Below are 27,282 nucleotides of genomic sequence, written 5' to 3'. Positions count from 1 at the left end.
ATGTGGAGCTGAGCTGGGTTGTTTGGGTCAGTGTGTGTGGGAGTGTGTGTGTGCATGTGTGTGTGCATGTGTGTATGTGTGTGCGTTTGTGCGTGTGTGTCTTTTACCAGTTCTGCTAAAACACTTATTCCCAACCACATGATTTTGGTGCATTCTTAAACATGGAATGAGTTTTCCTCTCCAATAAATAATTTTCATTTTTTCCTGAACTCACTGAAAAATGGATCCTGGATGGATTCAGTAGACTGACTCATTGTCTTTCCGTGGCAAGAGTATAGTATTCACTCAGGAAATTAATTATTGTCAACTTCTGCATTTAAATGTTTTCTAAATATTTTCCCACATTACTATTATTCTCTCTCTCTCTCTGTCTCTCGCTCTCTCTCTCTCTCTCTCTCTCTCTCTCTCTCTCTCTCTCTCTCTCTCTCTCTCTCTCTCTCTCTCTCTCTCTCTCTGTCTCTCTGTCTCTCGCTCTCTCTCTTTCTCTCTTTCTCTCTCTGTCTCTCTCTTTCTCTCTCTCTCTCCCTCTCTCTCTCTCTCTCTCTCTCTCTCTCTCTCTCTCTCTCTCTCTCTCTCTCTCTCTCTCTCTCTCTCTCTCTCTCTCTCTCTCTCTCTCTCTCTCTCTCTCTCTCTCTCTCTCTCTCTCTCTCTCTCTCTGTCTCTCTGTCTCTCGCTCTCTCTCTTTCTCTCTTTCTCTCTCTGTCTACTCTCTTTATTTCTCTCTCTGTCTCTCTCTCTCTCTCTCCTCCCCTGCAATGTGACATGTGGAAGACCCCTCCCCTATTTTGAGTGGAGAGAGGGAGAGGGGGGTAGAGTGAGAGGAGGAGAGAGGAGATAGGAGAAAAATGCCTGCGGAGGAGTGAGAGAGAGAGGAACAGACGGGAGCCAGGAGGTGTGCTGTGTTACTGCTGCTGAGACTCCAGACTCCTGCATGCGTCTGTGTTTCCTTTCTTTGTTCTCTGCCAGGAGGCTGCTTTAAAACCCTGAGCCCACAGCTCTCTCCTGCTCCACCACCAAACAGGACTACGCTCTGTATACATCTGCACACCAAAACTTTCACCACAGCTTTCTACAAACCAAAGCTTTCTACACACCAACGTTTTATACAAACGTTTTTTTCTGGAAGGAACCAACCAGAACTCATCTCTTCAAGCTCTCAGAGACTCTTCAAGACAGACTGACTCCGGCTGAGACTTCTTCTACACCTGAGGACTGTTGTTGGATGTTCTATATCGTTGCTCGTTTAGCACATGCAGGTCATCTGTTAGCTGACTGTTCTGACTGGTCTGTGTGAGAGACTGTGGTTGGCCTGGGGCTTTTTGTGCTTCACTGAAACAGGAGTTGGGCCATTTGGTCTGCAACCTTTTCTTTGTTTTGTTGGTGCAGGCAGAGTAACCGAGGAAGCTTCTCTTACCTTTCTAGAGCTGGGGTCAGGTTGCACTGCCAGTGCTGGTCTTGGTAAAGTCTGGTCAAGTCTGGTTTAAGCCCTAGGCTGGTTTAGTCTGGTCCTGCTTCTGAGTGTAGTAAGATGATGAGGGGGGCAGTGTTGGGTTTGTGGGTGTCTCTGGCCCTGTGTTGTTGCGTTCTAGGCTGGGCTGGAGGTGTAGAGGGACAGGATACCGCAGGTGTCCAGACAGAGGTGAGACAGGCTGGACCTGTGGAGCATGGCAGAGAGGGGGAGGAAGAGAGAGTGGAGGTTATGATGGACGACCCTGGCATGGAGGTGGAGGAGATCAAACCAAAGAAGAAGAAATCCATAGAGGAGGTGGAGGCAGGTAAGAGGTGACTCCTTTAGTTCTTCTTCTTCTTCTTCTTCTTCTTCTTCTTCTTCTTCTTCTTCTTCTTCTTCTTCTTCTTCTTCTTCTTCTTCTTCTTCGTCCTTTATCCTTTTATTGTCCTCATTCTCTCCTTTACTGTATATTCATGGCGGTCCATCAACCAGCCATCCCTGTTACAACATCTTGGGGACAAACTTACCAAACACTTGGCCCAGTTTTCCCTTGTTAGAGCATGTTCACTAACATGTGTGGAGACCTTGACCTTGAGGTAGAGCATGTTCACTAACATGAGTGGAGACCTTGACCTTGAGGTATTGACAGAGACGACCATTGTCTAGTAGAGCTCTCAGCTGCATGTGTCACACACTGCACCAGGGACAGTAATGAGCTACAGATGTAGGATCTTAATTTCATCACTCTTTTGTTGCAGAGCATTTTCCTGCTCAGCAGGAAATGCAAACTTGCAGTGTACTTGAGTTTTTAAAGGTTTTCTAAAGTTTGTCATTTCCACTTTGACATTTCAGACTTGATTTACCCTAACAAAAGATGTATCAACCCCTACAAAAATGTTCATTAATTATAATCCACATAATAATTTACATTTCCTGTTGCTGCAGGATTATTTCCTTCTGTAGCAAGCTAGCTCAAATTAAGATCCTACATCTGTACAGACACACTGCTGGGTTCAAGTTTCAAGTTTTAATGTCACGTGCACAAGTACAGTGAAATGCCTTTCTTGCCAGCTCTAAATCCAACAATGCAGTAATCAATATCAATGGAGTACTAAAAATAACATAAGGTAGAACAAAAACACACAATAAATAAAAATAAGAAATAAGAAGAACACAAGAAAGTAAAAAGCTATATACAGGGTCAGTTCCAGTACCATATTTACAATGTGCATGGATACTGGAGTGATAGAGGCAGATATGTATAGGGGTAAGGGGACTAGGTATCAAGATACAGTGGGGAAAAAAAGTATTTAGTCAGCCACCAATTGTGAAAGTTCTCCCACTTAAAAAGATGAGAGAGGCCTGTAATTTTCATCATAGGTACACGTCAACTATGACAGACAAAATGAGAAGAAAAAAAATCCAGAAAATCACATTGTAGGATTTTTTATGAATTTATTTGCAAATTATGGTGGAAAATAAGTATTTGGTCACCTAGAAACAAGCAAGAAAACGTTTTACATGTTTGTTTCGTAGTGGAAAAGTGGAAAGACTCCCCGCTGTATGGAGTTGTGAGTAACCGTGTGGTGTTTGGCTGATTCAGGGTTTTCAGTAACCACGTGGTGCATGTGCATGTTTGCGTGTGTGTGTGTGTGTGTATATATGTGTGGCTAACACTACTGTAATTTAGTGATGAGGGAGAGAGTTACTGTGATATACACTTAGAGGTCTAACAGTGTTTTCTTGGCAGAACCAACTACAGTCTCATGACCTGGACTAAGTCCACCTGTGATATAATATGATGTTTAGATAAATTATTGCATTATTTAGATATCTGATTAAATACATTATAACATCTTTCAAATAAGTAGATTTTTTAGATTTCCTGCATACCCAGGCCCTTGATTATAAGAAGATTAAAATATCAATTTGTGCAAAATACAGAAGAAGGGATAGTCAGAAACACATTTCCATAAACAAGGAAAGAGAATTTATGACTGGGCCCAGTTGTAACAATGGAACTGACGTTTCATGTGCACACTATTACATTATCCACTGCATGGAGCAAAGCCATTAGCCTACTAGTTCTTTCCAAAGCCATTCAGGACTGTTAGAATTAGGTTACACAAAAAAGGCTGAATTGGCCGAATCTGGAACCACTGAGATATATTTTATTTGGTTGTGCTGCATGGAGATTAAATTATGAATCAAAATGACAAGATATCTGTATTTGTCTTGTGATAAAATGGCATGATTCATGGTGCCGCAGACACGCCACACGGATCGTCGGGAGCTTCCTTGTTTTTACCTTCAGACATCCATGTATCTTCATGGAAGATCGTCCCCCTTCTTTAAGCTTAAGTTCTCACTGACTCTGTAGTATAACCTCATTGGTTGACAGTACTTGAGGAGCATCCTCACCCACCAATTGTTATGATTTACCAGTATTAGAACCCAAATGCAGACAAGTACACCAAGCCAGAGAAGGTTTAACAGGTTTATTTAAAATGTTCAATAATCCAGGTTTCCAATAATAGGGGATGAGCAAGTCCAGGTTACAGGGAGGGTAACAGATCCAGGTCAGGGCAGGTGTGGTACCGTAATGTCCTAGTGTCCGTGGTGAGTCCAAAAGAGAGGTCCGGTAGTATAGAGCAGGATGGTGGTGGCAGGAGTGAAGCGGAGGCAGGAGTCAGGTTCCAAATATATGGTCGTCTTGACTATGATCTGACGATGAGTGGTAAGTTTGACCGGGTCTTAAAGGCTGAGGTGATTATGGTGAATGAGCTGCAGCTGGAACCCTGACTCCCGCACACCAGACTTCACTCCTGCAATCAAGGACAGACAGAGGGGAGGGAGAGAGCAGAGAGAGAGCTACCTAGCAGCAGTAGGCCTAACAGTACCCCCCCCTCTACGGACGCCACCTGGCGGCCGACGGGGTTTATCGGGATGTAACCTATGAAACTCTCGGACCAGAGCAGGATCCACAATGAAGCTCCTGGGCACCCAGGAACGTTCCTCAGGACCATAACCCTCCCAATCCACCAGGTACTGGAAACCACGACCCCGGCGGCGAACATCCAGAAGTCGCCGGACAGTGTAGACCGGACCCCCACCCACGATCCTGGGCGGAGGAGGGGGACGAGAGGGCGGGCACAGATGGCTAACCGACACAGGCTTAATCTGGGAAACATGAAAGGTGGAATGAACCCGTAGGGAGGCAGGAAGCTGTAGCTTAACCGCGCAGGGGTTAACAATAGACAGTATCTTGAACGGTCCTATAAAACGAGGCGCCATCTTCTTAGACTCCACCTTCAATGGAAGGTCCCGTGACTTCAGCCATACCTCTTGACCAGGAGAGTAACCGGGAGCCTGGGACCGGTGACCGGTTGGCTTGCCTCTGCATGTACGCCGAAGCTCGGGACAGAGCTACCCTGGCCTTCCTCCAGACCTTGAAGCAGCGGCGCATGTGGGACTGCACCGAGGGTACCGCCAGTTCCCTCTCTTGAGAAGGGAACAGGGGAGGTTGATAACCCAGAGCACACAGAAAAGGAGACAAACCAGAGGAAGCGTTAGTCAAGGTGTTATGAGCATATTCCACCCAGGGGAGCATGGAGCTCCATGACCCAGGGTTAGACCCTGTGACACAGCGAAGAGCGGTCTCCATCTCCTGGTTCGCTCTCTCGGCTTGCCCGTTGGTCTGGGGGTGATATCCAGAGGACAGGCTGGATGTAATGCCCAAAGCTTTACAGAAAGCTTTCCACACCTGGGAGACAAACTGGGGACCCCTGTCAGAGACAATATCCGTGGGTAGACCATGAGAGCGGAACACATGTTCAACCAAAATATCAGCCGTCTCTCTGGCAGTGGGCAGTTTAGGTAGGGCCAAAAAATGAGCGAACTTAGAAAAACGATCAATCACCGTAAGAATTACAGTCTTTCCAGACGAGGGGGGAAGTCCAGTGACAAAATCCATAGCGATATGCGACCAGGGCCGGCTGGGTATAGGTAGAGGTCGTAGATGACCAGCGCTGGCCTGGGTGGAGTTCTTACTTCGTGCACATACCGTACAAGCAGCAATGAAGGCTCGAGTGTCCGCCTCCATCGTGGCCCACCAGAACTTCCGTCGCACAAAGTCAAGGGTCCGCAAAACTCCAGGGTGACAGGTAAGGGGAGACGAGTGAGCCCACTGAAGTACCTGGGAGCGAGCAGACTCAGGGACAAACATCCGGTTAGGAGGACCCCTCCCAGGGTCAGCTTGATGATGTTGAGCCTGTCTAACAATCCCCTCGATGTCACATGTGACGACCGCAATACTGCAGGTAGGAGGCAAAATGGGTTCAGGGTTACTACCAGTATCAACAGCCGAATGAACACGAGACAGGGCGTCAGGCTTGACGTTGCGTGACCCAGGACGGTAAGACAGAGAAAAATTGAATCTCCCAAAAAATAGTGCCCACCTGGCTTGACGGGGGTTGAGCTGCTTCGCTGACTGGAGGTAAGCCAGATTCTTATGATCCGTCCAAACGATGAAGGGTTGTTCCGCCCCCTCCAACCAATGTCGCCACTCCTCGAGAGCCAGCTTAACGGCGAGCAGTTCACGATTGCCAACATCATAATTCCTCTCTGCCTGAGAAAGTTTCCTTGAGAGAAAAGCACAGGGATGCAGTTTGTTATCTTCAGAAGAACGCTGTGACAACACCGCACCTACCCCAGTGTCGGATGCATCCACCTCCACGACAAACTGGCGGTCGGGGTCCGGCTGCATCAGAATGGGAGCCGAGGCGAAGCGATGTTTCAGTTCTTCGAACGCTGATTCGGCCCCTTCATTCCAAGCGAACGGTCGTGAGATGGAGGTGAGAGCGGTGAGTGGCGCCGCAATGCGGCTGTAGTCCTTGATGAACCTCCTATAGAAGTTCGCAAACCCCAGAAATCGTTGAAGTTGTTTTGCGGGTAGAGGGGGCTGGCCAGTCCGTGACAGCAGAGATCTTAGCTGGGTCCATCCGCAACTCCCCCTGAGCGATGATGTAACCCAAAAAAGAGGTCTCAGACACATGAAATTCACATTTCTCCATCTTCACAAACAGTTTGTTCTCCAACAACCTTTGCAACACCTGGCGCACATGCAGTTCATGTTCCTGGGAGGACTCTGAGAAAATCAAGATATCATCCAGATAGACAAAAACAAACCGATTCAACATGTCCCGAAGGACATCATTGACTAGTGCCTGAAAAACAGCAGGGGCATTAGACAACCCAAAAGGCATAACCAGATACTCAAAATGTCCCAAGGGTGTGTTGAAGGCAGTCTTCCATTCATCACCCTTACGAATGCGCACCAGGTGATACGCATTTCGTAGATCCAGTCTCGTAAAGATGGTAGCACCATGAAGGAGGGGAAAAAGCAGAATTAATCAAAGGCAGAGAATACTTGTTCTTAATGGTGATGTTGTTAAGTCCACGGTAATCAATACAGGGTCTGAGGGTCTTATCCTTCTTAGCAACAAAAAAGAATCCCGCTCCTACAGGTGACGAGGAAGGACGCATAATACCTGCCGCCAAGGAGTCCCGAATGTAGTTCTCCATAGCCTCCGTCTCCGGCCGGGAGAGATTGTACAGGCGACTGCTGGGGAGCGGGGCTCCTGGCTGGAGGTCAATGGCGCAGTCGTAAGGCCGGTGAGGAGGAAGAGAAGTAGCTCTGTGTTTGCAGAAAACGGATGCCAGGTCATGATACACGTCAGGAACATTAGAAAGATCCATGGACTCCAGTGGAGGTCGAGGCACAGTACTGGCAGGAGTCAGAGCAGAACACAAACAATTCACATGACAAAATGTGCTCCATGAAACAATTCTACCTGTCACCCAATCAATGTGTGGATTGTGTCTTATGAGCCAGGGGATACCAAGGACCAGAGGGGTCTGTGGGCAGTCGATAATATGGAATTGAATGTTCTCCTGATGATTTCCCGACACTCTAAGACAAACAGGAACAGTCTGATGGGTAATATGGGTCAACAATTGTCCATTCAGACCCTTAGCCTGCAGCGGACAGTCCATAGGAACAGTCTCCAAATCCATTTGTTGAGCCCACTCTCTATCCAAAAAGCTTTCGTCTGCACCAGAGTCAATCAGCGCACTAACAGAGAGATTCTGGAACTGCCACTGGAGGGATGCCTGGAGCAGAATGCGGGGAGAAGAGGAAGAATCCGCTGCTCGGCTCACCAAAACTTCTCCCATTAATGATGAGCCGGCCCTTTTCCCGGACGAATTGGGCAGGAAGGAACGAAATGACCAGCTTCTCCACAATACAGGCAGACCCGAGCCTGAATGCGACGTGCACGCTCCTCTGAGGACAACCGTGCACGACCCACCTCCATGGCCCCGGGTTCAGTGCTCCTCGTATCGACTCGGGAAGACACGGCTTTCTCCGTAGGGAAGATGCGGGGAGGAGTTTGTTGATGACAGACAGGTTGCTTGGAACTAACACTCCTCTCCCGGCGGCGCTCCCGAATCCGATTATCCAACCTGATGGTGAGTGAAATAAGATTATCCAGCGTAGGCGATTCATCATATGACACCAATTCATCTTTTAAAATCTCAGACAAAGCATTGATGAACACTCCTTGTAATGACTCGTCATTCCAACCACTCACTGCTGCTAAAGTCCGAAACTCCACTGCCATCTCCGCCACACTGCGAGCCCCCTGCCGAAGAGAAAACAACCGTTTCGCAGCCTCCTTGCCTCGTACGGGGTGGTCAAAAACCTTCCTCATCTCAGTGGTGAAGGCAACGTAAGCGTTGCAAATGTCCGACTGACTCTCCCAGACCGCGGATCCCCAGGCACGAGCGGAACCGCTAGTAGAGTTGATAAGGTAGGCAATACGGGCTCTTTCTGAGGCGTAGGTGAGGGGCTGTTGTTCAAACACTAACGAGCATTGAGTCAAAAAATCGCCACAGGTTCCCATGTTCCCGTCATAGCGCTCTGGAGCAGGAACAAAAGGCTCTCTGATCTGAGCTGAAGGGGTAGTAAGGGCAGACACTTGATTGGTGAGTAATTGAACCTGATTAAGCAGCACCTGACTGTCCTCAGCAATCGTCTTAAACAGGGTATCATGTTGGCCAAGTAAAATGCCCTGATTGGCTATGGCAGTCCAAATTTGAGTGCACTCTGGGGTGGTATCCGAGCTACTGTCTGCTGGGTTCATGATGGTCAGATCATACTGTTATGATTTACCAGTATTAGAACCCAAATGCAGACAAGTACACCAAGCCAGAGAAGGTTTAACAGGTTTATTTAAAATGTTCAATAATCCAGGTTTCCAATAATAGGGGATGAGCAAGTCCAGGTTACAGGGAGGGTAACAGATCCAGGTCAGGGCAGGTGTGGTACCGTAATGTCCTAGTGTCCGTGGTGAGTCCAAAAGAGAGGTCCGGTAGTATAGAGCAGGATGGTGGTGGCAGGAGTGAAGCGGAGGCAGGAGTCAGGTTCCAAATATATGGTCGTCTTGACTATGATCTGACGATGAGTGGTAAGTTTGACCGGGTCTTAAAGGCTGAGGTGATTATGGTGAATGAGCTGCAGCTGGAACCCTGACTCCCGCACACCAGACTTCACTCCTGCAATCAAGGACAGACAGAGGGGAGGGAGAGAGCAGAGAGAGAGCTACCTAGCAGCAGTAGGCCTAACACCAATAGGATGTTAGTGGAACAGGTGAGTAGACCAAGAGAGAGTAGACATTTTACTGGGTGGTGTGTTTAGCTGGCCTGGCTGTGTGTGTGAGGATGTTGACATTTACATTTTAGACAGCTAGGTAATGCTGTGATGTCATCATGGAACCATAACATAGCTGCAGCAGCTGGTCTACTTAAGTCTACTGGGAGAAAAAAAGCTCTTCTCTGTTCATACAGTCCTGTGTCTGTCTGCTAGTCTGAGGGTAATTACATATAGGATGGCAATCACTAATACTTTTAATGACAAACTAAACCTTTTCTACAAACACATACCAAATGAAGCATTATTCACAAGCCACAACTCATCAACCAGGAACAGTTGGACAGATATCGACACAAGGGTCGTCAACACAGCAGGTTTGAGTTTGGCCGGCTGGCTGCTTGGTCCAAAACCAAAACAAAGCAGTGACCATGCGTCATTACTGAACCACTGAACACTGTGGGAGAGGAGGAATGTGTTCAGGCCCTTTAGGAAATAGGAGAGAGAAGAGAGGGAGAAAGAGAGGGCAAAGGGATACCTGTGGAGAGATTTCTGCTGTCTGCTTCTCTCTCAATGTCAATTCAATTTCAATTTAAGGGCTTTATTGGCATGGGAAACGTATGTTAACATTGCCAAAGCAAATGAAGTAGATAGTAAACTAAGTGAAATAAACAATAAATATTAACAGTAAACATTACACTCAGAAGTTCCAAAAGAATAAAGACATTTCAAATGTCATATTATGTATATATACAGTGTTGTAACGATGTGCAAATAGTTAAAGGGAAAATAAATAAACATAAATATGGGTTGTATTTACAATGGTGTTTGTTCTTCACTGGTTGCCCTTTTCTTGTGGCAACAGGTCACAAATCTTGCTGCTGTGATGTGTTATTTCACCCAGTAGATAAGGGAGTTGATCAAAATTGGGTTTGTTTTCGAATTCTTTGTGGATCTGTGTAATCTGAGGGAAATATGTGTCTCTAATTTGGTCATACATTTGGCAGGAGGTTAGGAAGTGAGGCTCAGTTTCCACCTCATTTTGTGGGCAGTGTGCACATAGCCTGTCTTCTTTTGAGAGCCAGGTCTGCCTACGGCTGCCTTTCTCAATAGCAAGGCTATGCACACTGAGTCTGTACATAGTCAAATATTTCCTTAAATTTGGGTCTGTCACAGTGGTCAGGTATTCTGCCTCTGTGTACTCTCTGTTTAGGGACAAATAGCATTCTAGTTTGCTCAGTTTTTTTGTTAATTCTTTCCAATGTGTCAAGTAATTCTCTTTTTGTTTTCTCATGATTTGGTTGGGTCTAATTGTGTTGTTGTCCTGGGGCTCTGTGGGGTATGTTTGTGTTTGTGAACAGAGCCCCAGGACCAGCTTGCTAAGGGGACTCTTCTCCGAGTTCATCTCTATGTAGGTGATGGCTTTGTTATGGAAGGTTTGGGAATCACTTCCTTTTAAGTGGTTATAGAATTTAATGGCTCTTTTCTGGATTTTATCATTAGCGGTTATCGGCCTAATTCTGCTCTGTGTGCATTATTTGGTGTTTTTCGTTGTACACAGAGGATATTTTTGCAGAATTCTGCATGTAGAGTCTTAATTTGGTGTTTGTCCCATTTTGTGAATTCTTGGTTTGTGAGCGGACCCCAGACCTCACAACCATTAAGGGCAATGGGTTCTATAACTGATTCAATTATTTTTTAGCCAGATCCTAATTGGTATGTCGAATTTTATGTTCCTTTTGATGGCATAGAAGGCCCTTCTTGCCTTGTCTCTCAGATCGTTCACAGCTTAGTGGAAGTTACCTGTGGCGCTGATGTTTAGGCCGAGGTATGTATAGTTTTTTGTGTGCTCTAGGGCAACGGTGTCTAGATGGAATTTGTATTTGTTTTTGGAACACCATTATTTTTGTCTTACTGAGATTTACTGTCAGGGCCCAGGTCTGACAGAATCTGTGCAGAAGATCTAGGTGCTGCTGCAGGCCCTCCTTGGTTGGTGACAGAAGTACCAGATCATCAGCAAACATTAGACATTTGACTGCAGATTCTAGTAGGGTGAGGCCGGTTGCTGCAGACTGTTCTAGTACATACCCAGCGTGCGACAGAGCTGCAGGAGTTGTGACCCGCAGGTGTGGGAGAGTGTCTCGCTGGTCTGGGCGGGTGTCTGTTGATCTGTTGCTCCTGTGTGAGGTGTTGGGTCTGCGGTTGAGGGGCGATATCCTTTAGGGTTCGGGCGAAGGTGGGCACTGCTGCCTTGTATGGTGGACCTGGTCATAAAGGCTGTTCAAGTCCAGGGTGGAGTGGTGGGCCAGGTAGACATTTGGTTTTGAGGCACAGTCACAGGAAATACTTGCGTTTACCTACTGTATGGTAGCAGGGTGGAAGTCTTTTCGTAGTAGCAGGGTTGAGATAACCACTTGTGCGTTGGGGAAAGTAGAATAAGCTTTTTCTATCACTCTCTTGAGTGCTGTGGCCACTCTTTCATGCTGTGTTCTCAGGTTGTTTGTTCCTGTGTGTATTATTATGTGGCTGGGTGATCCTAGTTGGTCCTCAGACAGAAGGTCTAGGGCGCGATGGGTGTTTGGACACCAGAGTTTAGACACTGTGTGTTTGGGAAAATGTTTATTTTCTTGTATGTATTTCCCATTTGAGTCCATAAGGAGTACAATCTGTGGCTTGTGTATGTCCTCAGTGGGTGTGGGGGGGTCATCAGGAGGGCTATCAGGGTGGCTGGTAGGGGGGGTGGTCAGAGGGGTTGGGATCCCCATGGCTTGGGTTTCTTCATTTGTTTCTCCGGCTGTGATGTCGAGGTTATGGTCAGGGTTTAGGGTGTACTGTTCTGCTGCGGTGTCGAGACTCTGGTCAGGATCTGAGGTCGGCTGTTCTGCTGGCTGCTCTGCGGACATGGCCAGCTCTCTATAACGGGTTGTTCTCTGTCACCCGTCATCATTCTCACCTTTTCCTCCAGCACTCTGATCCTCTCCTCTAGTGCTCTGTTCTTCTCCTGCTCCTGCTCTTTCTCCTGTTGATGTTGTCTCACCACAGTCCAGAGTGCAGACATGTCTCTCTCCACCTCCAGCTCTCCAGGTCTAGTTAAGGGGGTGTTGTTGTGCTGGACTGTTGTCTGGGTCTGTGCTGACTGGAGTGTGTTCACCTGCTGTTCCAGCTCCACCTGCCTTACCTCTAGCTGGGTGAATTTATCCTTCACTTCAATGAGGGAGTAATACTCTGTGCTGGGAAGTTGACTTTCCGCTTGGGGTTGCTCGTCTGTGGGGTTATTATTGAAGAGGTCTGGTCTGACCCGCTCGGGGTGGGGGTATCTTTCTCAAGGGAGAGCTTCTCCTGCTGAGCTATTTCTTTGTTTAGGTGAAAGTCCAGCTGAAACTGTTTGGGGTTGCCCTGTACCAATACTGTTCCAGATTTATAGAGATGTATATTAGCTGACTCAGCATCATCATTGTCTAGTATCCTGAGTTTCCACCCATCACTAACACCCCCCCTCTTAACAGAGGGGTAGTGTGTTAATATAGCACTGTGCCATGCAAGGGGATGTGTGGAAGATACGGTTGCTTATGTTCCCATTTTTATAAAAGTCAGCAAAAAGTGTCTCTTGATTTCCCATACGGAGCATTTTGTACTCTTATCGTGTCTTATCATTCTTTACATACAGAGGGCACTGTATTTTAATTACCGCTGAACAGCGGAAGGGTGTTTCTAAGGCCTCTCCATTTGGTTGGGGTAGACTGCGACTCTCCTGCCATTGTTGGACTCAAGGGCTTTGACACCTCTCACTTCACACGTCAGTGCTAATTGAAGTTGTATCTCTTTGTCCTAGCAAGCTTGGTAGCCTTAGCATTCAGTCCTTATAAAGTAAAATATATCACTGTAATATATTTTTCTTCTTGGTTTTTTAAAGTAAAAAATAGCTTCAGACTAAACATTACTCACTCTGTTCAAGGTTGGATGGTGTTTTCAGGTTTCTGTTTGTTTGCCAGAGCATTTGCTGTATAGCTTGTGAATAGTAATCCTTGGTAGTAGAAAGCCTTCCAGGTAATTCCAGGTAATTCTGTCCAAAATCAGGTTGTAGGTTTGGAGTTTTGGTTTGGAGTGAAGGTTATGTTGTGGAGGGTAGCATCCTGTATATGTCCCTGCCAAAAAATCAAAGTTTATCTAACTCTAAATCTATATTTTTTGTAAAAGCATGCTGAAAAGTGCGGGAGCTCTCTCTCTATCATTTGCTCTTGCTCTCTCTCTCTCTCTCTCTCTCTCTCTCTCTCTCTCTCTCTCTCTCTATCTCTCTTTCATGCTGTAGTTAGTGGTCCCATATTCTGTTCCAACCTTCTGTTCTCTTTCTCAATTTTTCTGGATGGGGCTGGGGTGTAGTAATTGTGGAGGTCACTTACTCACTCACACGCTCTCTCTCTCTCTTCAGTAAACTCTCTCTCTCCCTCTCTCTCTCCCTTTCTCTTTTCAGCCAGGGCAAAGAAAGCCGCAGAGAAGGAGGCCAAAGCCAAGAAGCAGAAAGCCCCCAAGGCACCGAAAGCCACCAAGGCACCCAAAGCCCCGAAACCCACTAAAAAACCCAAAGCCACCAAGGCACCCAAGAAGCCCAAGGCCACCAAGGCACCAAAGGCCACCAAGACACCTAAAGCCACCAAGGCACCAAAGGCCACCAAGACACCTAAAGACACCAAGGTGCCTAAGGTCACCAAGTCCAAAGCTACGAAGGCCTCCAAGACATCAGCATGGAAGGAGGAGGGGGTGAAGCCGGTGACCAGGAGACCCAGTCTGGAAGAGGAGGAGGAGAAACTGCTGATTGAGCTGGGCTGGGACAGATGTACGTATATAGATAATTTTTATATAATTTTATAGTTATGCATTGGATGTACATAGCGCTTTTCTAGGACCAAAGATGCTTTACAATAGTGCGTTAGTCTTTTAGTGCAGGTAGACTGTACATTGAGTAAATAATATATTATTTTAATGCAGTGTGTTGGTTTGTGATTTAATAAAATGGCTGTACTGTCTCTGTAGTGATCACACCTGTGACCCCTAAGGATCCTCGAGAGCCAGGCCAGGGTAAGAGATGGTTTGACATAAGACTATGAGATCTTTAGGAGATATTAGAGCATCTGTGTGCTAATCTGTTCCCTATGAGTTGGTTCTTTTCATGTCAGACCTTTAAAAACAAGCAGGCCACGTTAATGTAATGTAATGTTACAGTATAATCTCATTCATTTGCAATGCGAGGCGACTGAGTTGACTCTGTGTTGTGGTTTGTGTGTGTTGTTTCTGCCCAGTAGACAGGAGACCCTCGGGACCCACACCTCCCTCTACTGGCTCCAAGACCCTGACAGAGCATGAGCAAGATTACTGGGACGCCAAGAGTATGTCTGACAAGACTCAACTAGCTATCACTTTCAATCCAATCTTCTCTGATTTGAAGCATGAATTTAGCTTGGCAGAGATTATGGTCATATGTCATCAATAAGCTATTACAACAAAAGCAAAACACTCATGTTGTCAAAGCCATTTCTAATGTTTGTGACAGTTGAGAGGAAACATCTATTTTCATGAACAGTACAGTAACAGAAAGTTGTTGTGAAGTTGTTCAGCCCTCTAAGACATCTAAATGTCTGTTTCCATCTCTGACAGTGGACAGAGAGAGGACCACCACTGAGGTCATCATGTATGTACCAGGTAAACAGCCCATCACATAAATGAATTGGGCGATACTTGAGAGGACACATTTGAACAATTCAATGTACTTACCATGCATGCACATTTTCTTTCAGAGGAAACCACAGTGCCACCAATGCCCTGGTACGAAGAGTATGATTATGCAGACTGTACGTACATCACATGTTATGTCTGTCTATCTGTCTGTCTGTCTCTCTTTCCTGCAATTGTTTGGTCATGTATGATCACCTGTATGAGCAGCCTGTACTGTCTGCATTTGTTGTGTGATCATGTTGGTAAGAGCACCCCCCTCTAACCTCTCTCTAACCTCTCTCTAACCTCTCTCTAACCTCCCTCTAACCTCTCTCTAACCTCTCTCTAACCTCTACAGTGGCAGCTAAAAAACTTGAGGAGGAGGCGGAGAAAGCTCGCAAGGAGAAGGAGGAAAAAGGTCTGAATCACTTTGATCTGTCTGTCAGAGGGAACCCTGTAGCCCTGTCCCTTTAGGGCCCCCTTATGTGTTAATGAATCACTTACAGAGACAACTGGGTTGTTTATGGAACAAGGACCATTATAGCCTGTAGATTGAAACATTGTCAATGTTGGGGAGTGGAGGGAGAAAAGGGCAGTGGCTGTGTGTGAGAGAGGGGGATGGATTGAGGAAGAGAGAGAGAGGACAGGGCGGGAGAAGGATAGGAAGAGGGTTTATCAAAACAGCTACTGCCATGTGTTGGGGCCCTGGGCCGGTTGATGTCAGTGAGAGAGACGGGGGAGAAGGGGGGAGGGATAAAGAGAGGGAAAAAGGGAGGAAGGATAGGAGGGGGTTGGGGTTCATTTTGAGTGTGTGCAGGACCGCAGGCTGTCTGCTTGAGAAGAGATTTCAAGTGTATACTTGAAAATCAGTCACTACCCTGTGTATCAGTATAGTTTCATTGGATAAAGTGAAACATCTGTTTACGTGAATATGCAGACTTATGGGAGAGAAATGGAATGGCAGTGACTGTAATATTCAGTACTCTACTAGCAGCAGCACATATGGAAGTATTTGATGCTTGGTGAGTTGGAGAGCCATGACGGTGTGTTCCCATCATGCATCACAGTGGAGCGGCTGAGGAAGAAGTGGGAGGAGGAAGAGGAGGAGAGGCTGAGGCAGATCCCGGTACATGCCGAACCCAAGAGTAAGGAAATCGCCTCAACACTGGTTTTCATATTAATTCATGATCAGCTTCAACTTGCAAGTTGCTCTGGATAAAAATATACTCCTTTCCCTACCCCCAGTTTTACAGTGACCCCAACAGGACATGACAGTGCCTGTGTGCATCAGAGTGTGCTGTGCGTCCCTTACATCAGGGTTTCCCAAACTCGGTCCTGGGGTGCATGTTTTAGTTTTGGTATCAGCTGTGTAGTGCTAGGGCAAAAAGCAAAATGTGCAGCCAGGGGGGGGCCCAGGACTGACTTTGGGAAACCCTGCCTTACATGACTGTCTATCTGCTGCAGCTGGACTGTTGACCTTTATTCTCCTGTCTACTGTAACAACCTGGCTTTCTCCCCAATCAGAGTTCTGGTCCTGCCAGAAAGACATGTTTTACTGTACAGTCAGACTTGGAGAAGACTAGCATGTTCTCTTTCTTTCTCTTCCTCTTACAAGCATCAGATTTTAGACTTGTTTTATGGCCTTTTGAGACCTCATAAAAAGGAAAAAGGTTGCTGTGAGAAAATAAAAGCATTTTGCCGCACTTGAAAACAAACCATTCTCTTTTCACCCTTTCAGAATCCACAAAAGTATTGTGTGTGTGTGTTGGTCAGTGTGCGTGCGTGCGTGCCTGCGTGTGTGTGTTCAGGTGTGTGTGTGTGTTTGTGTACGATGGGGTCAGCATCAACAGAGTGCTTTCAGCCTGTTGCTATTGACGACTATAGACCAAAACATTTAGCAGACAGAAACTGTTTTGTAAACTTTATTTGACAATAAAGCAGATAAAACGAAAATGAAATAATGTTATTTTTTGGAGTGTGTCCCATTATTTATTACTTGTTTCGTTTTGTTCCCAGAATGCCCTCCTCTAGGTCTGGAGTCCCATCGTGTTAACGATGACCAGCTGCTGGCCTCTTCTCAGTCTCACCATGGCTTCTCTGCTCAGCGGGGCAGGCTCAACATGCAGGTAAACACTGTACTACACTACACTGTAGTATAGATACACAGTAATATAGAGTACTACACCATAGTACTGCCTCGTCTAAGTCTCACCACGGCTTCTTTGCTCAGAAAAGCATGCTCAACATGCAGGTACACACAGTATGATACACTATACAACAGTATATTAGACTTTACTACACTATACTACAAACACCACAGTACTGCCTCGTCTGAGACTCACCACGACTTCTCTGCGCAGAGAGGCATGCTCAACATGCAGGTACACAGATTATACTACACTATCACTGGCATACCACACACCCCCGCAGCCCCCGCAAGGCATGGGGGCCCCCTACCCAATAACAAAACAAACAACAACAACAACAAAAAAATAGGATATGAACAAGTCATATGCCATGGCAATTACAGGAAATTTGCTTTAAAACCGCAAAACTGCGGTACGCCACTGTACGCTATATTACAGACACGTACGGCAGCTTTATAGATACTGAATGTTGTAATACCCATTATACTGGTTGTATTCTAATGTTCCTATGGACAAACGCACCAACCAAATCTTCACATAAAATCATGAGAAATGTCAGCAGAAACACAGCCCCGACACATCTGACCAGAGAGGGGACCACTTTGTCTCCCCAGAGCTCCGGTGATGAGGAGGGTGTGTACGGGGGTGCGTGGTGTGCCGAGCCAGAGGAGAAGAACCACTGGTTTGAGGTGGATGCTCGCAGAGAGGTGGAATTCACTGGAGTAATCGTACAGGGCAGGAACTCAGACACAGCGTAAGTCCTGCTGCCTGGGGTCACTGCACTGGGGTTCACTGCACCGTTCACACAGCCAGGGCCAGGTGGAATCCCTATTAACCTGCACAATTTATTTGAAATGAACAATACACATACATCAATAGGTTGAGTTTTATCCATTAGATAAGCAGAATGCTGTAGAAGGGATTATAGGGGAAAAGTAATAGGAAATGGAATCTTACCTGTGGAATCATCTGGCACTTTGAATGTTAGAGATAGCATGTTGAATATTCGTATTTACATTTACATTTACATTTACGTCATTTAGCAGACGCTCTTATCCAGAGCGACTTACAAATCGTATGACTTGTAAAGTGTAAAGTCTCTCTCTCTCTTTCTCTCTCGCTCTCTTTTTCTTCTCTCTCTGTATTTCAGGGAAGATTTTGTATCCACGTTCTACGTGTCCTTCAGTAATGACAGTCGTGATTGGACGGTGCTCCATGATGGCTATGCTGAGTGGGTCAGTGTAGCCGCCAATTTAATATCCAAATAATCTCTAAACTTTCCTCCTCTCTAACCTCTCCCCTCCCTCTCCTCTCCTCTCCATACCCTCCCTCTCCTCCTCTCCCCTCCCTCTCCTCTCCTCTCCATACCCTCCCTCTCTAACCTCTCCCCTCCCTCTCCTCTCCTCTCCATACCCTCCCTCTCCTCCTCTCCCCTCCCTCTCCTCTCCTCTCCATACCCTCCCTCTCTAACCTCTCCCCTCCCTCTCCTCTCCTCTCCATACCCTCCCTCTCTAACCTCTCCCCTCCCTCTCCTCTCCTCTCCATACCCTCCCTCTCCTCCACTCTCCTCCTCTCTCCATACCCTCTCCTCCTCCTCCTCCTCCTCCTCCTCCTCCTTCCCCTCTTCTTCCTCCCTCTCCCCCTCCAACCCTCCAGTTGTTCTATGGGAACGTGGATAGGGACTCTCCAGTGATGGTGCAGTTTGATTGGCCAACCGTGGCACGTTACATCCGTATCCTTCCCCAGAGCTGGAACGGCAGCCTGTGTCTCAGAGTTGAGGTCATGGCCTGCCAACTGACCAGTGAGTACAATACAATGCATAACCCCATCAACCCTCCATAACTCCAGAACGTCATCACATCCCTAACTCCATCACCTTCATAACCCTTAAAATGATAATCACCTCCTCAACCATCCCTGTTACTCCCCCATGAATGATCACTCCCATGTGTATTCAGCCAATGTCTGCCCTACCCTCCCCACAGGCAGATTCCGTAGTGAGAATGAGGTCAACCCCACAGACAACCTGGACTTCAGACACCACAACTATAAGGACATGAGACAGGTGAGTCTGAAGAGTGTGACAGGTGAGCTTGACACTGTCCTTCCTTCATCTCTTCCTCTTCCCTCTCTCCTCTCTTCCTCCTCTCTCTCTATCTCTCTCCTCTCCCTCTCTCCTCCTGCTCCCGCTCTCCATCCATCACATCCACCTCCCACCTCACTCTCCTCCCTCCCTCTGTCTCCCTCCATCTTTCCATCTCTCCCTCCATCACTCCCTCCTCCCTCGTCTCTCTCCCTCTCTCCCTTGTCCACCTCTCTCCTCCCTCCCTCTCTCCATCTCAGATGATGAAGGTGATAAATGAGGAGTGTCCTAACATCACTAGGATCTATAACATTGGGAAGAGCTCTTCAGGCCTGAAGATGTATGCCATGGAGATCTCTGACAACCCCGGGGAACATGAGACAGGTGTGTGTGTGTGTGTGTGTGTGTGTGTGTGTGTGTGTGTGTGTGGAGATAGGTGAGCCATACAGCAAAGGAACACACACACATACTAACTGATCACAAAACACCGTCACATGATGACGTCATCTTCCTCACCAGGTGAGCCGGAGTTCCGCTACACGGCGGGTCTCCATGGTAATGAGGTGCTGGGGCGGGAGCTGCTCCTCCTGCTGATGCAGTTCATGTGTAAGGAGTATAACGACGACAACCCCAGAGTGCGCCGCCTGGTGGAGGGAGTGAGAATACACCTTGTTCCCTCACTCAACCCCGACGCCTACGAACTGGCCTACGAGATGGTGAGGGACCTGGGCTCATTCCAGAAAGATGCTCCAACAAGGAATATACAGTATATGTTTCAACTGATGAAACTGGAACCAATGTTACATTACATACTGTCCTTTCCATATGCGGTTTCTCACACCCCTGGCCCCAAACTCCCTCTTAGAGGTGTATAATCTCTCCAATAGAGATCCTTTCTTTATTATTTTCTAGCCTCCTCTCTCATTTCCAGGGCTCTGAGATGGGGAACTGGGGTCTGGGCCACTGGACTGAGGAGGGATACGATATCTTCCAGAACTTCCCGGACCTCAACAGTGTTCTATGGGGGGCAGAGGACAGGGGCTGGGTCCCACGCATTGTACCCAATCACCACATCCCACTCCCAGAGAACTTCCTCGATGGCTCGGTAGGTGTTAGGGCTACAGATATATTTTTTTAATGTTTATTATTTTGTATTGTTAATTTTCCAATTATACTATGGTTTGTATTTCTGGTGTTAGATCTACATTTTTCTCCTATCTATCTATCTATCTATCTATCTATCTATCTATCTATCTATCTCTCTCTCTCTCTCTCTCTCTCTCTCTCTCTCTCTCTCTCTCTCTCTCTCTCTCTCTCTCTCTCTCTCTCTCTCTCTCTCTCTCTCTCTCTCTCTCTCTCTCTCTCTCTCTCTCTCTCTCTCTCTCTCTCTCTCTCTCTCTCTCTCTCTCCTCTCTCTCTCTCTCTCTCTCTCTCTCTCTCTCTCTCTCTCTCTCTAATTTCAATTTCAATTTAAGGGCTTTATTGGCATGGGAAACGTGTGTTAACATTGCCAAAGCAAGTGAAGTAGATAGTAAACAAAAGTGAAATAAACAATAAATATTAACAGTAAACATTACACTCAGAAGTTTCAAAAGAATAAAGACATTTCAAATGTCATATTATGTATATATACAGTGTTGTAACAATGTGCAAATAGTTAAAGTACAAATGGGAAAATAAATAAACATAAATATGGGTTGTATTTACAATGGTGTTTGTTCTTCACTGGTTGCCCTTTTCTTGTGGCAACAGGTCACAAATCTTGCAGCTGTGATGGCACACTGTGGTTTTTCACCCAGTAGATAAGGGAGTTTATCAAAATTGGGTTTGTTTTCGAATTCTTTGTGGATCGCTGTAATCTGAGGGAAATATGTGTCTCTAATATGGTCATACATTTGGCAGGAGGTTAGGAAGTGCAGCTCAGTTTCCACCTCATTTTGTGGGCAGTGTGCACATAGCCTGTCTTCTCTTGAGAGCCAGGTCTGCCTACGGCGGCCTTTCTCAATAGCAAGGCTATGCTCACTGAGTCTGTACATAGTCAAAGCTTTCCTTAAGTTTGGGTCAGTCACAGTGGTCAAGTATTCTGCCACTGTGTACTCTCTGTTTAGGGCCAAATAGCATTCTAGTTTGCTCTGTTTTTTTGTTTGTTCTTTCCAATGTGTCAAGTAATTCTCTTTTTGTTTTCTCATGATTTGGTTGGGTCTAGTTGTGTTGTTGTTGTTGTTGTCCTGGGGCTGTGTGGGGTCTGTTTGTGTTTGTGAACAGAGCCCCAGGACAAGCCTACTTAGGGGACTCTTCTCCAAGTTCATCTCTCTGTAGGTGATGGCTTTGTTATGGAAGGTTTGGGAATCGCTTCCTTTTAAGTGGTTATAGAATTTAACGGCTCTTTTCTGGATTTTGATAATTAGCGGGTATTGGCCTAATTCTGCTCTGCATGCATTATTTGGTGTTTTACGTTGTACACGGAGGATGTTTTTGCAGAATTCTGCATGCAGAGTCTCAATTTGGTGTTTGTCCCATTTTGTGAATTCTTGGTTGGTGAGCGGACCCCCAGACCTCAGAACCATAAAGGGCAATGGGTTCTATAACTGATTCAAGTATTTTTAGCCAGATCCTAATTGGTATGTCAAATTTTATGTTCCTTTTGATGGCATAGAAGGCCCTTCTTGCCTTGTCTCTCAGATCGTTCACAGCTTTGTGGAAGTTACCTGTGGCGCTGATGTTTAGGCCGAGGTATGTATAGTTTTTTGTGTGCTCTAGGGCAACGGTGTCTAGATGGAATTTGTATTTGTGGTCCTGGCAACTGGACCTTTTTGGAACACCATTATTTTTGTCTTACTGAGATTTACTGTCAGGGCCCAAGTCTGACAGAATCTGTGCAGAAGATCTAGGTGCTGCTGTAGGCCCTCCTTGGTTGGTGACAGAAGCACCAGATCGTCAGCAAACAGAAGACATTTGACTTCAGATTCTAGTAGGGTGAGGCCGGGTGCTGCAGACTGTTCTAGTGCCCTCGCCAATTCGTTGATATATATGTTGAAGAGGGTGGGGCTTAAACTGCATCCCTGTCTCACCCCATGGCCCTGTGGAAAGAAATGTGTGTGTTTTTTGCCAATTTTAACCGCACACTTGTTGTTTGTGTACATGGATTTTATAATGTCGTATGTTTTTCCCCCCAACCCCACTTTCCATCAATTTGTATAGCAGACCCTCATGCCAAATTGAGTCAAAAGCTTTTTTGAAATCAACAAAGCATGAGAAGACTTTGCCTTTGTTTTGGTTTGTTTGTTTGTCAATTAGGGTGTGCAGGGTGAATACGTGGTCTGTCGTACTGGTAATTTGGTAAAAGCCAATTTGACATTTGCTCAGTACATTGTTTTCACTGAGGAAATGAACTAGTCTGCTGTTAATGATAATGCAGAGGATTTTCCCAAGGTTGCTGTTGACGCATATCCCACGGTAGTTATTGGGGTCAAATTTGTCTCCACTTTTGTGGATTGGGGTGATCAGTCCTTGGTTCCAGATGTTGGGGAAGATGCCAGAGCTAAGGATGATGTTAAAGAGTTTAAGTATAGCTAATTCTCTCTCTCTCTCTCTCTGTCTCTCTCTCTCTCTCTCTCTCTCTCTCTCTCTCTCTCTCTCTCTCTCTCTCTCTCTCTCTCTCTCTCTCTCTCTCTCTCTCTCTCTCTCTCTCTCTCTCTCTCTCTGTAGGTTGCCCTGGAGACCAAAGCCATCATTAACTGGATGGAGCGGACCCCATTTGTGTTGGGAGCCAATTTTCAGGGGGGAGAGAAAGTGGTGGCGTACCCATTTGACATGCAGCGGCCTCCAAAGGCTACAGGGGTGGGTTCTGTTCTGACTGGAATAAGATGAATCAGCACTGGCAGGGCTGGATTACCGAACGAGCACTCAGGGCACATGCCCCGGAGCCCCGACTTCCAGGGGGCCCCGAACCCCAAAAATCATATGCTATCTGGGCTATGATAGCAAAATGTTCTCTCAGCTTCATGGCAAAATGTGAACAAAAGCATAAGATGAGCAATGAAACAGAAGAAAATAAATCCCTGCCCCATTGCAAAAAGTGTAGAATTGCAGGAAATGATCTTAAAACTGCCTTGGGGCCCCAAATGTGGTAGTCCGCCCTGAACACTGGTGTCTAAAGTCATTCCACTATTTAGTGAATTTCTATATAGGGAATTTCAGACGTACCCAAGGAATTATATCTGCACTGGGAGCCAAGAGGATAGGGTTCCATTTCAGGCCTAGCCCTGGTCTCTTCTATAACATTAACATATGTCTAATGTCTCTGTCTTCCAACAGACTTTGGGGTCTTGGCGTGGGTCGAGACCCGGTGTGGACCATGAGATGAACGAGGAAACGTGGGCCCGGATGCAGCGTCAGAACGGGGACGCGCTACGGGAGACGTCTGACAACACCATGTTCCGCTGGCTGGCCATGTCGTACGCCCACAGCCACCTGACCATGACGGAGACCCAGCGGGGTTCCTGCCACACAGACGACATCTCTGGGGGACAGGGCATCATCAACAGGGCCAGCTGGAAACCTGTGGTGGGAAGTGAGTGTCTATGGGGCGGGGGAGTAAGGGGAAGAGGGAGACAGAGATGGGGAGAAAAAAAGGAAAGGAGAGAGTATGACAAAGAGAGAATGAGTTCCCACGGGGGGCCAGTATGAAAAAATTATAATGTATGCACTCACTAACTGTAAGTCGCTCTGGATAAGAGCGTCTGCTAAATGACTAAAAAAAAAAAATGAGAGAGGAAGAGAAAAGTATGGACAAATCTGGTGAGAGAGAGAGAGAGAGACAGACAGTGTTACAACACTCCTAATTAACCCTATATCATGTATTCTTCCCTCCCCACCACACTGTAAACCCACAGGTATGAATGACTTCAGCTACCTGCACACTAACTGCTTTGAGCTGTCTGTCTTCCTGGGCTGTGACAAGTTTCCTCATGAAAGTGAGCTGCCTCTGGAGTGGGAGAACAACCGGGAGGCACTACTGTCCTTCATAGAACAGGTGAGAAAACACAGATAACATCATTTAATACTTATTATTGTCTTTTTAAACCATTCTCATTCTTGTTTTTTAACGTATTTAATGTGCCTTTACTGGAAACTGTACTGTATGTTGCTGTATGAAAATAGCTAGTTTATACGCTGATTGTATTGCTCCCAGTGATGTCATCTGAGCATTGAGCCCTGATATAGGTGCTGTTTCCTGTTTCATGTGCCAGGTGCATCGTGGGATAAAGGGCATAGTGAGGGACATGGAGGGTAAACCCCTGGCCAACGCCACCATCTCTGTGGACGGTGTCAAGCACGATGTCAAGACTGGTAAACCTGCATTTACACACACACACACACACACACACACACACACACACACACAAACACACAGCACATCCCAGAGGCAGACCGCAAACCACAGAGAACAGTTCTTACCAGAAGGTCTTACTTTTAATGTACATGGTAGTTCATTGAGAAAAAAAAGAGGAATCAACAAAATCTCTGCTCCTCTTTCTCTCTCTTTCTGCTCATTCCCTTTCTCACACCCTCTTCCTCTCTCTCTCCCTCTTCCTCACACCCCCCCCACCCTCTAGCTGCAGCGGGTGACTACTGGAGGTTGTTGAACCCCGGGGAGTACCGTGTGACGGCCCGCACCGACGGCCACATGCCCCAGACCCGGCTGTGCATTGTGGGCTATGACTCCGGGGCCACCCCCTGTAGCTTCACCCTAGCCAAGTCCAACTGGGACCGCATCAAGCAGATCATGGCCCTCCATGGCAAGAGGCCCATACGGCTTGTTACCAAGGCACCCCCCCAGGCAGGAAGTGACATCAGCGGTGGGTCAGTTGGCAGTGTAGACGTAGCAAAGACGGGCGCCAGTGGCGGGACGGGCGGTACGTCGGCCAACTCCCATAATGCAGAGCGTCTCCGGCGGTTACGGCTGATGCGCCTGCGCAAGCTGCACCAGCAGAGACTCAGGAATAACCTCTCCACCACCACGACCGTTGCCACGACGACCACCACGGCAGCCCCCACAACGATGGCGGCGCTGGAGACAGAGAGCACTACTTCCTGGTATGACTCGTGGTTCCCTGTGGAGAGTTCGTACACAGAGCCCACACCTGCTGAGGTCCTCACAGAGACCCAGGAGTCAGAGCCTACACAGGACTACACCTTTGAGTACAAGTTCGATGATTACTAAAGTGAATTTAATTTAATTGCTAAAGTAACAAATTACAGTTATTAAATACACAATCATAACAAAGGCATTATTCAAATTGTGGGAAATTAAAAACAAAATGTAATTCCTTGCAGAGCTGAAAGAAAATATAGCATTCTTTTTTTTTTTACACTTGTTTTAAAAGAAGAATGATTTATCTGTGCTATTCCATTAATGGCTCATGATGATCTTAAATGTATTCGGATATATTTTTGTAATGCTCACACATAGATCAGAGAATAGGCTACTTTCTCTCTCTGCAGAGCAGGGAGTTAATCGCATGTTATTCATATTATTTACTTAAGCAAGCCTATTCTGAGACGTAGACATAAAATAGCCTTGACATAATAGGGTGCTTCAAATATTTCACAATGAAAGAGTATAAAAAAGTTATTTGACACTCACGCTGAAGTCATGCTTTGCTTCAAAACGTTGATTCTGATGTTTGGTTAAATATGATTACTAATATCAGTGGAAACTGCCGTGTGTGTATTGTCACATTAAAGGAATGTTCTAAAAAAAATGTTTCATACAATATCTTTGTTGTTTACAGTGCCTTAGGAAATTATTCTGACCCCTTTACTTTTTCCACATTTTGCTAGGTTACAGCCTTATTCTAAAACTGATTCAATTGTTTTTTTTCCTCTCATCAATCTACACACAATACCCCATAATGACAAAGAAAAAAATGGTTTTTAGAAATGTTTGCTAATTTATTAAAAATAAAAAACTGAAATATTACATTTACATAAGTATTCAGACCCTTTACTCAGTACTTTGTTGAAGCAGCTTTGGCAGTGATTACAGCCTCAAGTTTTCTTGGGTATGACGCTACAAGCTTGGCACACCTGTATTTGGGGAGTTTCTCCCATTCTTCTCTGCAGTTCCTCTCAAGCTCTGTCAGGTTGGATGAGGAGCGTGCTGCATAGCTATTTTCAGGTCTCTCCAGAGATGTTCGATAGGGTTCAAGTCCGGACTCTGGCTGGGCCACTAAAGGACATTCAGACACTTGTACCGAAGCTACTCCTGCGTGGCCTTGCCTTTGTGCTTAGGGTCGTTGTCGTTGGAAGGTGGACCATCGCCCCAGTCTGAGTTCCTGAGCGCTCTGGAGCAGGTTTTCATCAAGGATCTCTATAGATTTTGCTCCATTCAACTTTCCCTCGATCCTGACTAGTCTCCCAGTCCCTGCCGCTGAAAAACATCCCCACAGCATGATGCTGCCACCACCATGCTTCACCGTAGGGATGGTGCCAGGTTTCCTCCAGACATGACGCTTGGCATTCAGGCCAAAGAGTTCAATTTTGGTTTCATCAGACCAGAGAATCGTGCTTCTCATGGTCTGAGAGTCTTTAGGTGCCTTTTGGCAGACTCCAAGCAGGCTGTCATGTGCCTTTTACTGAGGAGTGCCTTCTGTCTGGCCACTCTACCATAAAGGCCTGATTGGTGGAGTGCTGCAGAGATGGTTGTCCTTCTGGAAGGTTCTCCCATCTCCACAGAGGAACTCTAGAGCTCTGACAGAGTGACCATCGGGTTCTTGGTCACCTCCTGACCAAGGCCCTTCTCCCCTGATTGCTCGGTTTGGCCGGGTGGCCAGCTCTAGGAAGAGTCTTGGTGGTTCTAAACTTCTTCCATTTAAGATTGATGGAGGCCACTGTGTTCTTGGGGACCTTCAATGCTGCAGACATTTTTTGGTACCCTTCCCCAGATCTGTGCCTCTACACAATCCTGTCTCTGAGCTCTACGGACAATTCCTTCAACCTCATGGCTTGGTTTTTGCTCTGACATGCACTGTCAACTGTGGGACCTTATATAGACAGGTGTGTGCCTTTCCAAATCATGTCCAATCAATTGAATTTGGATCAATCAAGTTGTAGAAACATCTCAAGGATGATCAATGGGAACAGGATGCACCTGAGCTCAATTTCGAGTATCATAGCAAAG

General features: G+C 46.4%; 1 protein-coding gene across 2 annotated transcripts; it reads left to right on the top strand.

Annotated features, from left to right (window-relative positions):
* Positions 1-752: 752 nt before the first annotated feature.
* Positions 753-25,981, top strand: LOC121582695 (inactive carboxypeptidase-like protein X2). Of its 2 annotated transcripts, none has more exons than XM_041898701.2 (21): positions 753-1,775; positions 13,630-13,992; positions 14,190-14,234; positions 14,459-14,542; positions 14,811-14,855; positions 14,951-15,004; positions 15,226-15,285; positions 15,935-16,012; positions 16,884-16,993; positions 17,629-17,768; positions 18,165-18,249; positions 18,671-18,815; positions 19,000-19,079; positions 19,358-19,481; positions 19,617-19,813; positions 20,029-20,202; positions 22,806-22,937; positions 23,415-23,670; positions 23,993-24,132; positions 24,350-24,449; positions 24,716-25,981. In XM_041898701.2, the coding sequence occupies exons 1-21, from the start codon at positions 1,529-1,531 to the stop codon at positions 25,321-25,323; spliced, it is 3,267 nt and encodes a 1,088-aa protein (XP_041754635.1). In that variant the 5' UTR covers positions 753-1,528; the 3' UTR covers positions 25,324-25,981. The 2 variants fall into 2 exon arrangements, with proteins under 2 accessions (XP_041754635.1, XP_041754634.1); XM_041898700.2 differs by having other exon boundaries at positions 14,456-14,542.
* Positions 25,982-27,282: the final 1,301 nt, after the last annotated feature.

The sequence above is a fragment of the Coregonus clupeaformis genome, chromosome 15 (assembly GCF_020615455.1).
Source record: "Coregonus clupeaformis isolate EN_2021a chromosome 15, ASM2061545v1, whole genome shotgun sequence".
Taxonomy (NCBI): domain Eukaryota; kingdom Metazoa; phylum Chordata; class Actinopteri; order Salmoniformes; family Salmonidae; genus Coregonus; species Coregonus clupeaformis.
This window is presented reverse-complemented; position numbering and strand designations above follow the sequence as displayed.

Excerpts from the sequence above, each read along its gene's own strand:
- LOC121582695 (XM_041898700.2), top strand. The coding sequence starts at position 1,529 with ATGATGAGGGGGGCAGTGTTGGGTTTGTGGGTGTCTCTGGCCCTGTGT. Across the intron at positions 15,286-15,934 it reads CAAGGAGAAGGAGGAAAAAG|TGGAGCGGCTGAGGAAGAAG; the intron begins GTCTGAATCACT and ends CATGCATCACAG. Across the intron at positions 24,450-24,715 it reads CAAGCACGATGTCAAGACTG|CTGCAGCGGGTGACTACTGG; the intron begins GTAAACCTGCAT and ends CCCACCCTCTAG.